Source organism: Lissotriton helveticus, chromosome 1_2 (genome assembly GCF_964261635.1).
Source record: "Lissotriton helveticus chromosome 1_2, aLisHel1.1, whole genome shotgun sequence".
Lineage (NCBI taxonomy): Eukaryota > Metazoa > Chordata > Amphibia > Caudata > Salamandridae > Lissotriton > Lissotriton helveticus.
In genome coordinates, this window is record NC_136058.1 from 3,979,652 (window position 1) to 3,998,606 (window position 18,955).

General features: G+C 45.3%; 1 protein-coding gene across 1 annotated transcript in view; it reads left to right on the forward strand.

The window, feature by feature from the left end:
• AKNAD1 (AKNA domain containing 1) overlaps positions 1-18,955 on the forward strand; it is a 443,510-nt gene that overhangs the window by 228,689 nt on the left and 195,866 nt on the right. The window contains exons 11-12 of the mRNA XM_078673402.1: positions 5,863-5,966; positions 6,084-6,237. Coding sequence (XP_078529528.1) covers positions 5,863-5,966; positions 6,084-6,237 — 258 coding nt within the window. The remainder of the gene's footprint in view (positions 1-5,862; positions 5,967-6,083; positions 6,238-18,955) is intronic.

The following is an 18,955-nucleotide window of genomic DNA, read 5'->3' on the forward strand; positions in this document are numbered from 1 at the left end:
AAGGAGGGATTTTCATCATTTGGGAAAAACAAGAGTTCTCAACCAATCAAAAGTGTTCATTTTAGATTATATGACCTAGTCTTACATCATTAGGAAACCAAAAGTGAAATGAACCAATGAAAAGTGTTATTACCAAGTCACATGACTTGCTGTGTTTACGTTAAGCGCTTTGCAGGGCCTCCCGGTTTGCTTCCAGAAACCTGCGCTTTGGCACTCGCTTCGCGTACCAGTTCGCTAACGTAGCACGTCATATGACGTATCACGCGACAACGTGGAACGTCATGCGGACGGGAGGCGTCACGATGTTGTTTTCTAACGCGGCACTTGCGGTAAAGAAACGTTTACCGGCTCGCGGTCTATTTCGCGGCATCAAGGTCAGCTAACGGGAAGCTTCCCGATTCGCGAAGCGGGAACGAAGAAAAAAAAATATTTAAAAAAAAAGTTATTAATAAACATATAAAATATATTTTTGGATTTAAAGAAGAATACATTTTACAGCTACAGATATTAGCTGTTAAAAAACCAATGAAATTCACTGAAAAAACCATAGGTTATAGACCATATATAGTTAGGAATTAGCATTTACAAAACCTTGAAAATTCACTGAAAAAACCATAGGTTATAGACCATATATAGTTAGGAATTAGCATTTAAAAAACCTTATTTTACTCACACAAAACCATTGAAATTCCATATATAGTTAGTTGCACTAACTATATATCGCGCACCCGCAATCCACTGCTGATGATGTCACATATTACATCATTCATGACATGGTCAGTGACATCACTGATGACATCACTGATGACAACATCCAGTGATTATGTGTTTCTGTAAAGTTTAAATATGTTTTACATATTGAAGAATGAGTGGATGTATAAGTGTCTGAATGAAGGTTTTAGTAGGTGCGTGATTGACTGTATGAGTGAGTGATTAAATGCGTCTTACTGAATGCACGGGTTAGTGACTAAACTGTCTAAAAGTGTGCATCAGTATGTCTGTTGTTGTGCAAGCTGCTGCATGTGTTGATCAGTAGCTATATAAGTAGCTATATGGGTTATTGATTGGTTGCACAAGTATTTGTATGGGAGACTGAGTGTGTGTATGGCTGGCTGGGAGGTGTGTGACTCTGTGCAGATCAATGTGTACTTGTATCAGTGATTCTATAAGAGAGTAACTATGTGTTAGTATATGTTTCAAAAATGTAAGGTGTTCTGTGTTTAACTGTATAGATGAGAAAATGGAAGTGTGATTGATTCTTTTCAGGACTGACTAGGTGTGTGAGTAACTCCATGGATGAGTGGCAGAGTGTGAGTGTCTGTATAGGTGTATGAGTGCATATGATAGTGTTGTAAAGATGAGTGATTGTATGTATGAATGATTGTATGAGTGAATGTGTGTGTAGACATAGGAATCAGTGAGTGCGTATGTAGTAACTAGTATTGGTGTGTCAATGGTTTCAAAAATGATACTCTCTATTTAACACTGGGTGTAACGGAGGTTATATTAGAGTGTGAGGAGATGCATTGTATTATCACATGAATGATATCATCAGTGATGTGATCATTGATGTCAAGTGAGATGTCATCAGTGATGTCATCAGTGATGTCACTGACCATGTCATGAATGATGTAATATGTGACATCATCAGCAGTGGATTGCGGGTGCGCGATATATAGTTAGTGCAACTAACTATATATGGAATTTCAATGGTTTTGTGTGAGTAAAATAAGGTTTTTTAAATGCTAATTCCTAACTATATATGGTCTATAACCTATGGTTTTTTCAGTGAATTTTCAAGGTTTTGTAAATGCTAATTCCTAACTATATATGGTCTATAACCTATGGTTTTTTCAGTGAATATATATATAAATATATATATATATATATATATATATATATATATATATATATATATATATATATATATATATATTCCTTTCCACCTTTGTCCAAGACAAGGCGCACTCACATCAGATTAAAATAACCATGCGACCAGCCAGACTCTGCGTGAACCTTCCATTTTTTTATTATTTGCCCAACGCGTTTCAGATATTTCATATCCTTGTTCATGGACTGACGACACATGAAGAAATCGATTGCAGGGACTCTCTCTAAATACCCAACAGATTTTGCAATTCAGCTCAGGTGAGCAACTGATAGTTCGTAATGCAGCATGGGATATGTAGTCCCTCATGTATCGCCAATATTAACAATCCATAATGTAACGGCAAACGTGATAAGTTGTGGAGGCACACAGAATGCAAGGTAGGTCAAATCCGCAATCCGATGCCCTGGTGGGCTCCAATTCAAAGGGCCCCAGATCCGCCATCACAGTCCCAGCAGGGGTGCGCCTCCACAGCTGGAGTTCATATAACTTCTAAGTGCGTAAATGTATAGTTAGGAATAGTTAATCTGTATTTGTCAATATGCACTTACTGTTTGATATTTTTTGCTCAATATTATGCCCTCGATATTCTTGTACCATGATATTCTGGGGGTGGGGGGGTCGATATTCAGTAGTACAATCGTAATTAAGCCTTGTAGCTAGAAACTGTAAACATTCCATTTCTGGGCCTTTCAGACCCCTGACATTTCTGCAACAGGCTAGCAAACTGTCTGTCTTTGCACAACTAAGAAGCAGGAAATCAACAAAGTTAACCTTTTATTCTGGCCAGCTATATGCTACAGCAATTACAAAGATCAGATCCGCAAATTGCCTTTCCTATAGCCATCTTAAGTCAGCCAGCTGACACTCCGTCCTGGCATGGCAACACATTAAGGGCCTTATTACAATCTTGGTGGACAGGGTTACTCCGTCATAAATGTGATGAGTACCTCGTCCGAGGTATTACAATTCCATTATATCCCAAGGAACAGAATATCCCATCCGCCAAGCTCGTAATCAGGCCCTAAGTCACCAAGTCTTGTTCAAAATTAGCCTACTTGTGCAACAGATGGAAATCTACTGTTAACATCTAATACCAAGTTGACAATACGGGTCAGAATTTCACCCTATCCTGTTCTGAAAAACACAAACCTACTTCCTGTAAACAAATGTGAATAAATGGGTTTAAATCACACATATGGAAGACTAATGTCTGACGTGCTAAGATCTATTCTAGTTGAAAATAAGGGCAAGAATCTCTAACAATCCTGTTTTTAAAAACTCAAATCCATGTCCTACAACCAAATGTATATGAAGTGGTCTAAATCTACGTCTGCTCAGGTAGGGAGGCAAGCTGGTAATGTTGAATATAGAAACCACACTTCCATATACAAAGATGAAGGAGTTAAATCGTTTGAATCCATTCGATTTCCTACTAGCCCTGACGAGGCAAGAGCATCACCCAACAGCTGCAAATGCATCCCATAATTACTACACAAGGTATACGTTTTCTTGAGAGTGGTAAGGAAACACCTGAGCCCCTTTGCTGAACTAGCTTAGCTAATCAGAAGCCACAGTTAATACTGGATCTCTATAAAGTTGCCTTGTTGATGGTAGCGGGGTTGACTCATGGAGATGTGGAGTGGAATTGAAGCGCTCCCACCACCCAAACCAGTTGGCTGAAGGAGACAGCGGAGACTTCCGATAGGTGCCTGCATACCTATGCTTTGAGACCCATTTGGTGGGGTGCCAGGAGGGAACTTGCGGCGCCATGGTTCACCCAGTGGAGGCCTCTTAGTAACCATCCAGGCCACTTTACCTGCCTTCTGCCTGCCAGTGAGATTCACCTGCCAGTCCTGGCCCCCTAATGTCACTCCCTTGTGGATGGCGGCGTACGAGGGGCTCAACTGTCACCCCTGTGGAGGCAGTGTGGAGCCAGGGTCAGAGGATGAGGATTTGCCTGGGGTGCTGGGGGTTCTTCCTTTGACCATCTTTGGGAAATGTTATACTCCTTATGTACTGTTTAGAACCGGGCGGGAGATAGGAGCGGGTCAATGATACTGATGGGTTCACCTCTCCTCGCTGTCCATCCCTCTTGACACAGCCATCGTTGGGGCCTGGTTGGAGGATTGGCAGAGTGCTTTCCCTGGAGACCATCATGTCTGCCTTTGGCTGTGAAAACATTCTAAACTGCTAACCTGTGTTGAGTTTTTTCTGGGCACTCAAAATCTTAGCCAAATGGATGTTGGATGAAAAACTGGCCACCCGCCTGTGTAACCTGGTCTCTTAAAGTAGAGATCCCTGCCTCAGAATAACTGATTGGCCTCTTGAAAAGTGAACTATATTCCATCAACATCTCTTATCTTCATTTGTTGTCCAAAACCCCTGATCAACAATGAAGATTGGAATATTTTGCTATATAAACAATTTGATCAAAGAGCTGCCACAATACTGCGATGATGCCTAGGATACAAGTCTATGGGACCCATACCTGTATTTCCTCATCCATGACAACATAGGTGGCAAGTGATCCTGTGCAGCAACTCCAGGACAACAGAATGGGCAGAGTATATGTCTGGAAGCCCGCACCTTTCAATTTCATCCCACATTTAGCAAATTATAATCACAAATTTGTCTTTCGTGTTTGTTTGCATCTTAACCAAATACATATAATAGAATTTATGGATTTAAACTATTCCCGTTTTAAACTCCATTTCAACAATCTGGGTCTAATCTGTGCTCTGTAAAATTGCATATGAGTACACTAAAAAATACATTTAATCTTAATATCTTGATTCCTCTGAAAAGAGAACCCTTTGTTATTCAATGTTCCCACGCTGGTTTCCAAACGCAAAGGATTGACCCGTTTGCTCTAGTAGCTGCTTTATGAAAGAAAATCATTCCATAGAGTGGGGCTATTCTTTAATTAGGGGTAAAACTGCCCCATCATTTAAAAGCATCCTGCTGAGGGTGTTGGCCACTCAGACAACTGATGCATTACAAAGGGCTCAGATACAGCTCTAGATCAGGGAAGCCAAAAACCCTTCCCGTACATTTAGGGGTCGATTCCGATTCGGGAAAAAAAACGTCCGTACGATTTGTATCCCGGAGCCCTCTCCGTACGAATCATACCCATCCGTCTGAGTCGCGAAGTACGATCCGTATTCCGTGAATCCGTCCGAATTGTCACAATCCGTACGTATTGCAAGGCTGAAACCGTGAACCATACGACTCGTACACATGCCGTACGACCCGACGAGTACGATCGGACCGGGTTATGAGGACGCGATTCGTACGGTCCATGTCAGGTAAGGGCGAGTCGTACAGAAAAGCACACAAACACATACACACCGTACGGTCCGTACCCCCCATGATCGCAGGGGTATGCACCGTACCCCTGCGATCATGGGGTGTACGAGCTGTACCCCCATTCTACGATCGGTGTACGAGCCGTACCCCCATTGTATGATCGGTGTACGAGCCGTACCCCATGTACGATGGGTGTACGAGCCGTACCACATGTACGATGGGTGTACGAGCTGTACCCCCATCGTACAATGTCATCGTCATAATTGATTCATCATTTTTGGATTTACTTATCCTCCACTTGGTTTCATGGGATAATAATAGGTTCATTGGAGTTGGCTGCAGGTGTGTAGCACTATTAATATTATACTGCCTTATCCTCTTTCCATATCCCCACTTCCTCAGTTCAGTACCTCATCTATCTTTCCACCAAGGTCTAATGTGGCGGACGAGTGGTTTAACTGATCTAGACATTGAGATTTAGTGTGAGTGCTGAGAACGTGGTACACAAATATAACTCAGAAGAGCCATAAAACTATTCAGTAAGTTAAACAATTTAGTAAATATGTGTGAGCAGCAGTTTTCAATATGCCTTAACTGCTTATAAAATTAAGATAAAAGTAGAAATATGGGTGATAACATGTGTTCTTGTATTTGTATTTGTCTAGGCATTTACAATTCGTAGAGTTATGGGATCCACCAAGTACCAAATCTTGCACTTCCTCCAACTCAGAACACACTACTTTGAAACTTAATTTAACGGAAGACAAAAGTAAGTAAAACCCTAGGAGTGTTTTGTGTAATTTGGATTCGTTCATAGCAAGAGATTCATTATGTCCAAATCTAGTGAAGAGCCACATAAAGATATAGGTTACTATATTTCTTTTAGGGAGTTTTCCAGCAGTCCCCGATCACTACTCCCAAGAGTGGTTGGATGACTGGGTGCAAGTGTCTACAAGAAACATTTTAGAAAATGTACAGGCGGCACAAAAGCCACAACTACTCAGCGAAGAGAAGAAAGACCATCAGGCCTCTGTCTACAGGTAAGTTGTCTACCTTATGTTTAGAGACTATTATGAGTGAGACATAATTTTTGAAGCAATGAAAAAGATGCAAGAGTTTATCCTGAAATAACTGCAGCAGAATCATTACAGCAACATCACACAGGTAGCGAATGTGAGTCTGTGATTACTTCCGCATTTCTGATGCCGTCAGGTATTGGTAATTCTACGGTGGGATGGCAAGGTGAATACCAGTCATAATCCACAGCAACTAGACTTTTCAAGACTGTTGCCTTTTCCCTTTAATTATGTACGCTGGCAAAATATAATAAAACAATAGGATTTGTCTAGTCAAATAATGCAGTACTTTCATCCTGTTCTGTGAGTTTAGTAACCTGATTATAATGTAGATGAAGAAAAGGCATTGTGGGGGACCAGCAAATTGTTCCCTTGCTAAGAATTCGCATGGAACCTCCCAAGATGATCACCTGATACTTGTTTTGCAGAGTTCTTTCATTACATCTAGAAATTAGGTGACAGGCAATGGCCCTATCTATTTGGCTGGAAATGTTACTTAATTTTGAATCCTCAGACCTTTAATTTATTTTTATTTGGTTAGCTCACAACACTAATCACCTCTGTCATTCCTTTTATAGTTCTTGTGATCTCCCTAATAAACAACCATCTTTTTAGAATTTAGCACAGAGGCCTTAAAAAAGATGCTAACGGGGTTTGGCCTGACTCAAGATGGCGTAAGACGCATCTCTTCGGAGCTTCGGACCCCTGAGGTCTTTCTCGCCACAATCTACCACTTTGGCGCTGCAATTTTGCCTCTCTAAAAGTAGACTGGTGGCCTGATCATCCTTGTGGCCTAGGCGGGCCTAATTGTCTGTGGGGACCCTTTTCTGGGCTGCGAGCTGTGTGCCAGCCCCGTGCCACGGGCAGAGATGTCACCATCGCCAATTTTGTCTGGGCCTCGAGATCCTGGAGGCTCGGGCCCTTGGAGTCTAATACCTGCAGAGTCCGGCACCTGGTAGGGGTGCTGTTGCCGGGGAGGTGGGAGCTGTAAGACCTGACATCTCCTGGCCACCGCTTGACATGAAGGGAGTGGGCAGGAAACTAGAGAGTCATCGGCATTGGAGCGGACCAGCCGACACACTAGCGACAAGGACTTTACCAAACTAGCACCACCTAACGACATCCTCCTTCTCTGTGTGGCATGCCTAGTGGTCAGTGACCCCTGTGGCTGCCTAACATTCTTGAACTCCGCCCCAGGTGGTCCTGTAATTGTTGGCGAGGCCAAATGCAGGGGTCACTAGTGAGGCGGCATTAGTTTGGCCTGCTGTAGGCTGTGTTGCCAAGGAGGGAAACCCGTTGGGCCCTGGAGAGCCCAGGAACCTGAAATTGTGCTGCTGCCCTCCTTCTCTCAGTACACACAGGAAGCAAAGCGTGTGCTATAGAGGCCCTGAGCTGTGCCATGCAGGATGCCTGAATCTATGCACTGGAACTGGCGGGGACGAGAGGCTGGTGCCGAAAGAAGGCATGGCGACTGGAGCACACTGAGCTGCCCTCCGATTGAGAGACACTTACTCAGAGTGCGCAGACTGCCCTGATATCCCACGGGCTGAGATCCACCTAGAAGGGCCCTGTGACTGGGCCTTCACCCCGCGACCATAACAAAGACAACCCCCACGTGGCAGCCTAGAGTTATTGTTGTGCCCTTCCTGCCGGAGCACTTGAGTGGCCTGCGCTTGAGTGAGGTGACTGACCTGGACCTTCTTGGGGTGCCCACGCTGCAGCCCATGCTCCCCTCTGGGCCCGTTGTATATCAACCCTGCCGCCAATTAGAGGACTGCTCAGTGGGGCCTTTAGGCAGCTACTGAGTCCCGATCTCCGGAGGGGGAGTCACACTTGCCACTCACATCTTGCTGCTCTTCCAAGTTGGGGTGTGTGGCACCCCCAATGCTTGAGACCCGTGACATCATCTGTGAGAAGCCTCAGACTACCTCGGTTCTGCTGAGCTAGTTGGGAATGGGGCTTTGAGTGCTACTGTCCCTTGGTCTTTGCCTTGCCGTCCGTTGACATCTGCATCCTGGTCTTTGCATCACCCATGTCCCTGGCTGCCCACCGTCTGGCAGCACTGAAGCCTGAGCCTCTGGACAGATGTGCAAGAGACCCCCCTACTTGCTGCGAGCATCCTGTCATGACCCGAAGCAGATCTACCAGAACTACATCTGGCACCACGGCTAAAGACATCTCTGTCTTCTTCCTGTGGCAAAAAGTGAACCTATCGAACATGGATTCCTTCACAACAAATGCTGAGCCCCTCCCCAGCAACCACCTCTTCAGCTCCCCTCACCCAAGCCTACATGGGTAACAAACTACGAGCTGAAACCTGCTCCCACAAAACAGAATTAAAATCTTGCAGTCACGAAATCAAAAGCGATATTGATGGTCTTGGCGAGAGAGTCAACAGCATGGAACAAGCGTTGGGCTCTCGGACAGAAGAGCTGGAAGCCCTCTGGCGCAGGTTGGGAACCTTGGAAGACCATATAATTGACGTCCAGCTGAAGCTCAAAGACATCGACTTTGAGATTAACACTCATCCAAAGACATCGAAAATCCAAGCCGAAGGAACAATATTCACATCAGGGGCATTCCAAAGGGTAGGGAGGGCCCCGATATCATGTCCTTCATAGCGGATCTGCTCTACACCATTCGGGAGACCCGGATGCCTCCACCCCATGTTGAACGGCGTGCATAAGGGAATGCCGGGATATCCTGACTCCTCTCCTGACTTCCTCGCATGAGTACACTTCTATGTCGAAAATGAGGCAATCCTGCAGGTTTCACTAAAAAAAGGCAGATCTGGTGTACTAGGGGCATACAATTCAACTGTTCCGGGATCTTGCACCTTCCACTCTGCGGTGCCGCAGGGAATCCCGCCCCATCACTAACAAGCTTTGGGAACTCAATGTCCGCTTCCAGCAGTGCCACCCTTTTGCTATCTTCTTTGAGTGAGAGGACAAGCGTAGAATCCTCCGATTGCTAAAAAAGCTCAATGCCTTCTGAACATCCAGTCAGCCTCCGGAAGGGGGTTTAGTCCAAGCGCACCCAGCACGCCTGTCTGGCAGACCCAGTGCCCTTTGTGGTCTACAGTGCTGACCTGAAACGCCTCTAAACCAAGCAGAGACCTCAAGTCTTGTGAAGCCAAGAAGGACATTATCCAGCACCTGCCGAATCTGGAGGCACCTTCCATACACCCCGACAGCAGACTCAGTATGATCTGCCATGCCCTCCCCAACTCCTCCACAAGGGGGAGGGCACCCGGTGGCCTCCTGTGACACGCTGCATCACACGCCCTTGGCTGGCTTAGACCTTTGCTGAAAGCTGGCCTTCTCTGCAGCCTAGGGGCCTTGGGGGCCACGGAAGACCAACTACACGCAAACCTCGCTCTCAGCCCACTCACTAACACCTCCAACATCAACGCCGCCGCCTGCAACCTCAGACACTGGATCAACGACTGTGCCAACACCCTCGCTCCGCTGAAGAAACCCACCCACAGATACACCAGCAAGAGAGCTAGCTGGTTCACCCCAGAACTCATAGCCTCCAAGCGAACATGACAGAAACTAGAGAAGAAACAGCACAATGAAAACACACCGAACAGCCTTGCAGCCCACAAAGACGCCATCCGCAAACACCATCACCTCATCAGGTCTACCAAGAGGACCTCCTTCAAAGACCGCCTCAACAACAACACACTCAACAGCAAGGAGCTCTTCAACATTGTAAAGGAACTCTCCAACCCGGGAAACATCACTTACAACGCAACTTTTACCACGCAATGCTTTTACATCGCAGCTTTTACAACGCATACCATTACAACGCATTGCGCTGGGGGGCGCTCTAGGATAGGGAATAGGTTAATTTACTATCCAATAACCTTCCCTAGTGTCCACGGGGACTGGAGTTGGAATAGTAAATTAAACTATTCACTATCCAGCACCCCAAAGCGCTATGCGTTGTAATGGTATGCGTTGTAAAAACCGCGATGTAAAAGCATGCGTGGTAAAAGCATGCATTGTAATGTCGTACATCCCTCCAACCCCAGCTCCAACACCAACGACATCCCGCCGTCGCAAGCCCTGTGCAACTCCCTCGTCACCTTCCTCCACCGCAAGATCGCTGACATCCATGACAGCTTCAACGCCCAGACAGCCCCAACAGACATTGACACTCCAGACAACCCGCACACCATCGACCACGACCCCCTGCCTGCCTGGGCCAATGTGAACATAGATGACACCATCAAGACCATGAGCACAATCCACTCCGGCTCCCCGTCAGACCTACTCCCGCACCACATCTTCAACAAAGCTAGCAGCTCCATCACACCCCATCTGCGCAATGTCATCAATCTCTCCTTCGAGACCGCAACCTTCCCAGAGAACTGGAAACACGCCGAGATCAACGTCCTACTAAAAAAAAAACAAGGCGGACCCGAGAGACCTCAAGAACTTCCGGCCATCTCCCTGCTTTCATTCCCAGGCAAGGTCATCGAGAAGATCGTGAACAGACAGCTAACCCGATACCTCAAAGAAAACAGCATCCTGGACCCATCCCAGTCAGGGTTCCACAGCAACCACAGCACCGAGACTGCCCTCATCGCCGCCACCAACGACATCAGGACCCTGCTGGACATCGGTGAGACCGCAGCCCTCATCCTCCTGGACCTCTCCGCCGCCTTCGACACTGTTTGCCACCGCACACTACGCACACGCCTCCACGATGCAAGGATCCGAGACAAGGCCCTTAATAGACCACCTCCTTCCACTCCGGCAGAACCCAGAGCATCCGACTCCCCCCATTCCGATCCGAAGCCTCCAAGATCATCTGCGGCATATCCCAGGGATCATCCCTCAGCCCGACACTGTTCAACATCTACATGGCCCCGCTCGCACAAGTCGCCCGACAGCATGACCTCAACATAATCTCCTATGCCGACGACACTCAACTGATCCTCTGCCTCACTAAGGACCCCGTCACCGCCAAATCCAACATCCACAAAGGAATGAAGGTCATCGCCGACTGGATGAAGATCAGCCGACTGAAGCTGAACACTGACAAGATGGAGGTCCTCATCCACGGCTCCAACCCTTCAGCCTGGGAAGACTCCTGGTGGTCTACGGCACTGGGAGCAGCTCCGACACCCACCGACCACGCACGCAACCTGGGAGTCATCCTCGACTCAACACTCTCCATGACCAAGCAAGTCAACGCAGTCTCCTCCTCCTGCTTCAACACCCTCCTCATACTCCGCAAGATCTACAGGTGGATCCCGACAAATACAAGAAGAACAGTCACCCAGGCTCCCGTCAGTAGCAGACTCGACTATGGAAATGCCCTCTATGCGGGAGCCCTGGCCAAGCTCGTCAAACGACTGCAACGCATTCAAAACGCCTTTGCATGCCTAATCCTCGACGTACCACGCCAAAGCTGCATTACCCCCACCTGTGAAACCTGCACTGGCTCCCCGTCAACAAGAGGATTTTCATCAAGTTCCTCATCCACGCACACAAGGCACTCCACAAGACCGGCCCAGCCTACCTCAACAGACGGCTCTTCTTCTACATCCCCAACCGCCAGCTCTGTTCCGCCGACCTCGCCATCGCCACTGTCCCTCGCATCTGAAGAACAACCACCGGCGGCAGATCCTTCTCTCACCTCACCACCAAGACCTGGAACACCCTCCCACTGAACCTACGACAGCCCCAAGACCTGCTGACCTTCAGGAGGCTACTCAAGACCTGGCTGTTCGACCAGTAGCGCCCCACCTCCCTTTTTCCCCCCGCGCCTTGAGACTCTCACTGGTAAGTAGTGCGCTCTACAAATTCTTGATTGATTGATTGGGGGACAGACTACTCGCCATCCATCTTTTGGCTGGGTGGTGAGCAGTGCCCTCAAATCACCTCTCCTTGGCTGTAGACCTGGACACCAACATCATCAGCATGACTTTGTGATGCATTGCAGTCCCTGACAATCATGGGCCTTTGGAGTGCAATGTCCTTTGAACCTACACTTGCTGTCAGCCTGTCCCTTGAATCAATACTCTTGGGGAGTGACTTCCTCTAGTAGGTCAGCATTGCCATGTGCTAGCCCCCTTAACCTCTGGATCAACTGTTTTGGCTCAGTTGGCCTGATGTATTTGTTTTACTTAATTTGCACTTCTGTCTATCTAGGTTGTATGCTACCCTGGGGGTATACTCCCTCTCCTGCCCCCCAACTCATCACATCCCTCGTCCAGGCCAGCTGGGATTGGGGTGCTTCTCGCCGCCCTACCGCTTCTACCTACCTACTTACAACACCCCACGAGGTCAGACTCTGAAAAATCTACCACTCACAGCGCTATCATGCTCACCCTCTCCCTTCCACTTCCCTACTTCCCTCAATCTGCTTACATGAGCGGGGCACTCCGCCCTAACTATTAATCCACCCAAATGGCTACAGTCACCAGTGCGAGGGCCTAGTATGCCCAATAAAAGTAAACAGGTGTAGCAGTCTCTCCTCCAGCTGGATGCTGACGTTATTTTCTTGCAGGAGACGCACCACCTCCAGCAGGACACCCAGCATATGGCACATCTCACCTATTCATTCCGTTACTGGGCCTCTTAAGCCTCCAAAATAGCCAGAGTTGCAATTTTCTGAAAGGCCTTCTGTTTGCTCTAAGACCCTGCTGGTGGTCTGGAACGGGGAGGGCTGTTCTTTGAAGCTTACTGTACAGTGTGGTCTGCCCCCCTCACACTCCTGAATGCATATGCTCCAAACCAGCCACAAGATACATTCGTTAGGTCCTTGCTCAAAAGTACACCTCTCTCGGGAGGGTGGAGATATAGTCTTGGAAGGGGACTTTAACTTAGTTTGGGACCCCTCTCTAGATTGAAGCACGCCCTCCTTCCAGGGAACCGGTGCTATGTCGGCAGCCCCTAAGCGCGAATTAGCATTCTAGGAATGGTAAACGCTTGGAGATACCACCATCTTTATTACTAGGGATTTTTCATGTCCACCATTCATATTCATGTATTGACAACTTCTTCCTCACTCATTCCTTACTACAAGACCTCGATTCCTCCCTCACCTCTGACATTTTGATCTCTGACAATACACACGTAGAACTGACTTGGAATAAAATGGGGGACATGAATCATCCCTCCATGACTGGTACCTTCCCCCACAACTTCTACGAGACCCTGTGGATGTTGAGGCAATCCACACTGTGATAACAAACTACTTTGAGATTAACACTCATCCAGACATCGAGATGGATTCAAATCTACCATTAGGAGTAAGATTACTAGTATCTCAAACGCAATCGCCAGGTGACAGAGGCCAGGTTGGGTGAGATGGGTCTAGCCATGGAGATCAAAGACCTGGAATGCCAGGAACATGCCGCCCCGTCTCAGCACACCAAACGCTGGCTGGACGTCTTGCGGGGTCAACTGCGGACACAGCACACCAACAAGGTGGAGCGAGCTCTCCTTTTGCTCATTGTACTATGAGGGAAATAATAAAGTGGGGACTCTTTTGGCGTGCAAGCTCTGGCAGCAATGGGCTCATGTTCAAATCCTGGGGATTCAGATGCCACCTGGAATGTGGGCTACCTCCAACACGGCTAAACAGCAGGCATTTCATTATTTCTACGAAGCCATCTATACTAGCGGAAAAAAAACTCTTTTATTTTTATTTTTATTTTTTAACTTTTTATTGCAGACAGGCTGACACAAAAAGCCAAAGAAAATTACATATGAAACCAGAATAACACAAGAATATCTTCCGAAGCAACAGAAAATCATATACATACAAGTTTAAATATCGTCCAACACAAACACCAAATAAAATTTTTCTCATTAAATCTCCCCTACTTCCTCCCTTCCCTTCTTTCCCTGTTTCCCTCTTATCATGTTATGTTGAACAATAAGTCCCCCAATTTCTATCAAATTTGGCCAGTGCTCTTCCACCTCTTATGTTTGCTAAGGCAAGTTCCATGGAGTGTATTTCCATTACTAGGGCCCACCAGTCCCAAGCGGTAGGTGGATCTGTAGCAATCCAGGCTCTTACGATGCTTAGTTTAGCGCAGGATAATAGTATGGTTACCAGGGAGGACTGTGGGGTTGAGGATGGGCGGCAATCTAATAAGATAAAGGGAGCGGAGAGAGTGGGGAGAACGATCCTTTTAATTTTGCAAATATTTTGGATCTCTTCCCAGAAGGTCTTAAGCTTAGGACAGGAAAATAGCATATGAGTTAAGTTGGCAGCTACCTCTGAACATTTAGGACATTTAGTGCGGTCTGTAAAATCTGGATTAGGGGACCACCTTGAGATCCTTGCCGGAGTGTAATAGAGCATACAAGTTGTTCTATATTGCTGTAACCTGAGACTAGAGGATCTAACTAGTTTGTTGATATTGGACAAGGAATTCTCTATTTGTTTTAGAGTAACATTTGAGCCGAGTTGGGCCCCCCATTTTTCCTTTATTTTAAGCAAATCATTTGTTTTGTGTTTTAATAGTAGTTTATAAGCTATGCTAATAACTGACTTGTTTTTTTTGGCATATAAGCAGGTCCAGATATCACAGTCTGGAACACTTCGTATCTTTTTTTTGTTAATTAAAAAATCATGAATCTGAAGATACTTATATCTAGCATTTTCCGGTAAATCATATGTTAATTTAAGCGAGTTAAAGTCAGCAAATCCCTGTGGACCGTATAAATCAGACAAAGTATTAATTCCCTTCACAGCCCATATGTTGTTATTGTTATCGGAAAATACTCCTGGGAGACCCGATTGCCCCATAATGGGAGCTTTGGGTGAAAAAATGACGTCCTGCAGTATGTCAATAGGTTCTTCCATATCTTTATTATATCCCTGGCCGTCTTAAACCTTACCCTCTTAAAGTAGTTCGGATCGTTTGTTCTAAATAGAAACATGTTTGATTCTTCCTTCAACATAAAATAATAAAAAAATGTGGTTTCTTCCTTGTATAGTAAAGAACGTAATCGTAAAAAAAATGAAGACAAATAATACAACTTAAAATCTGGAAAATTAAGCCCTCCCTCGTTCGTAGTATTTTTCAAATGTTTCAACGCTCTTCTTGGTTTTTTATAGCCCCAGATAAAGCTATTTAAAACACCATCCAGCTGTTGAAAGAATCGGTTATTCCGTGCCAATGGAATAGATCTGAATAGGTATAGGAACTTGGGTAAAACCTTCATTTTAATAAGATTAATTCTGCCGATAATATTCAAAGGCAGCCTATGCCATTTCTTTAAGAGTAAAGCCGTGGACTTGATTAGCCCATCATAATTAATATGATTTATATCTTGTATTTGGGCCGAAATTTTGACTCCAAGATAGGTGGCTGTCTTGCAGATCTCTGGAATAACCATGGAGGGGGAATAGTTGGCAATAACTTGCGTCTTCTGTATATTAAGCCTGTAGCCAGACACTTTCCCAAATTTAATGGCCTCTAATTTAATTCCTTTTAAAGCTTCATTTATATCTTGTGTGTAGACAGCAATATCATCCGCATAGGCGGTTAGTTTAAGCTCTTGGAGGCCAAAGCGGAAGGGGACAATCAGATTTTGAAAATTAAGAGCCGTTAGGAAAGGTTCCAAAGAAAGGGCAAATAAAAGGGGTGAGAGAGGGCAGCCCTGGCGCGTACCACGCAAGATTGGAATATCCGAGGAGTTTAGGCCGTTATAGCTGGTGCAAGCAATAGGATTATCGTATAAGGCCTGTATACCCCTCAGAAACTTCCCTCTAAACCCAATTTTGGACAACGTACACCAGAGATAGTTCCACCCCACACGGTCAAATGCTTTTTCTGCATCTAATAAGATCATACCTAGTGGGGTGGATTCTATCTCTGCGACATCAAAGGCGGTAATGGCCGTATTTACATGTGACGTAGTGTCTCTACCTGAGATGAAACCGTGTTGTTGTATATTGACGAGTTGAGGCATGATGGGTACCAATCTATTTGCCAGGATTTTGGCGAATAATTTAGCGTCTGTATTTATTAATGAAATCGGTCGAAAAGATCCTCTCTCTTCCTTTGGTTTACCCTTTTTTTAAAAAAATATAATTTTCGCCCTGTTCCAAGATTTAGGTGCTTTTCCGTTAGTCCCAACTGATTGCATAACTTCTAGTAATAACAAGTCTAATTCGGGTAAGCAGGCCTTATAGAGTTCTAACGGAATAGTGTCTTCCCCAGTTGCTTTGCCCACAGGCAGAGAGTTAATAGCCTGGTGTAGCTCAAGCATGGTTAGATCTTCGGACAGAGAGCTCAAGTCTGAGCTATCAGCATAACACGATGCATATTCATCGATATAATCCCGAATAAGATCTGGATCTGTCTGGTTCTCTGGGGTATATAAAGTTTTGTAGAAGCTAGCAAATTGCTCTAACACTTCCTGCGGTTTATTATATACGTTATTATCTGAGCCCCGTATATTGGATATTAAGGAACCTGCTCTAGATTCAGCAACCTTATAAGCCAAAATGCGGCCAATTTTGTCCCCCCCTTCGTATTGAGTTATTTTATATTTTTGAATAGTGGCACTATGTCTCTGATAGAAGCTTTTCTTTATCTCGTTTTTTAGTGCACTAAGTTTGAGTTTAATATCCGTAACATTCGGCTTATTATGTTGAAGAGCTAGAGCTAATTCCTCTTCTTGGTTAATTATTTGTGATGTCATCATAGCTCGATTTGGTTTATATTCGGTATTTTGTCTGAACACAAAAGCCTGTGTAAAACCCCTAATGCTAGCCTTGCAGGCGTCCCAAACTACATCGCACAAAGCCGAGTTCTTATTAATGTCTATAAACTCAGCAAGATGAGCTTTCAGCTGCGAGATATAAGATAAGTCTGACAGGAGATATCTGGGAAAGGAAAACAATCTAGAGGGGGATGTACTGTGTGGTATAGAAAATGATATAATTATGGGATTGTGGTCAGAGGAAATGCGAGGGCAAAGGGTCATAGAGCAAGTCTTTAGTAGATTGTCTCTAACTAGAGCCATGTCTAGTCTGGAGCATAATTGGTGAGGTGCCGAGTAATAAGTATACCCAGGTCGTTTTGGGTGTAATTGTCGCCAGGCATCTTTGATGTTATGTAGATGACATATATCTAATATAGCTGCCCTGGTCTTGTGCATACGTTGATGGCTATTATGTCTGGTCGTGTCCAGTTTGTAGTCCATGATGCAATTAAAATCGCCCATAATTATAGTTTCCCCCGTCCAATCCAGAAGTTTGATGTTTAATAGATCAAAGAGCATTGGCTCATCTCTATTAGAACCGTACACTGCACATAATACAAATATATTGTTTTCATACTTGAACTGGGCTATTGCCCATCTGCCATCCCTGTCATGAGCTGTTTGCATCATTTCGATCTTGATTTGCCGGTCCTTAAGTATGGCAACCCCTCTAACAGATGTCCCAGCAGAAGAGCAAACCATGGTTTCATAACCTAACTGATTCATTAATTTCCTATCTTTCCAAATAAGATGTGTTTCTGATAGTAAACAGAAATGTGGCTTATATAATTTTAGCTCTTCAGAAACCAAAGCTCTTTTGCCTTTGCTGTTCAGTCCCGCTATATTCCAGGCTAAGCATTTTATTTCATGCATTTAAACGGTAAAAACATCGGTCCCAGCTCCCACTTATCCATAGCCGGTGATAGTAATATATTCCAAAAAGAAAAAAGAAAAGGAACAAAAAACACCAAGAGCATCATAGAAACTCGATTTACCAAACAAGTAATGCTACATCTGATGTGCTTCGTGTTCAAAATTAAAATGTCCGTATCTGGTCCATGTTCAAACAAATCCTTGTCAGCCTGTAAGCTTGTTTTAACTATTTTCCCCTCAACCACCCCCCACCCACCTTGACCTGCGGAGAAGGTCCCCTCCCCCCTACCCCCCCTGGTGTCTCCCCCAGCCGGGGAAGCACCACCCTTCAGCTTCAGCTGCCGTTGGAGAGGCAGCTCAGTAAGGGGATCGTCCCCTCAGACCCCTCCCCCCTCCTTCCCCATCGTGAAGCAAAGAGACCTATGTGAAGTACTGCGCCGGAGCAGCAACAACAAAAAAAACAACAACAAAAAAAAAGGGACCCAATAACCCTGATCGTCCACAATTTACTATTGACCCTCCTGACAAGAAATCTTAAGCTTCCCAGTCACCTGATCTGTTTATCGACCCCCTAAAAAAAAAAAAAAAGGGGGGGAGGGATACGAAAGGAAGAGCCAGAAAAATGCAAGATAAGTAGAGAGAGGAAAAGAAAAAAAGAAGGCTAAATGAAAAAGAGGTCCCTACATAACTTGACTATTAATCTCTCTACAGATCAGTCTCTAATTTTTGTCAGAGTTAATGTTGGCTAAAAAAGCTTCAGCCTCCTTAATATCATTAAAGAAATAGGTGCGCCCGCTCTTGATGACTTTAAGACGTGCGGGTTCTTGTAGGAATATCTGAGCGCCACAGGCTTTAATGGGATCTATCAATTTTCGGAGTTGCCAACGCCTATCCATAGTTTCTTTACTTAAATCTGAGCGAGTGAAGAGCGACATCCCACCAGCCAAGATTGGAGAGTTAGGACGTGCTCTCTGCCAGACTGCCTGACGCAAAAGAAAATTCCCAAAATATATTAGGAATGGTCGAGGGAACTGTGAATTTTTGTTTCTCTGGACTAGTGGCAGATG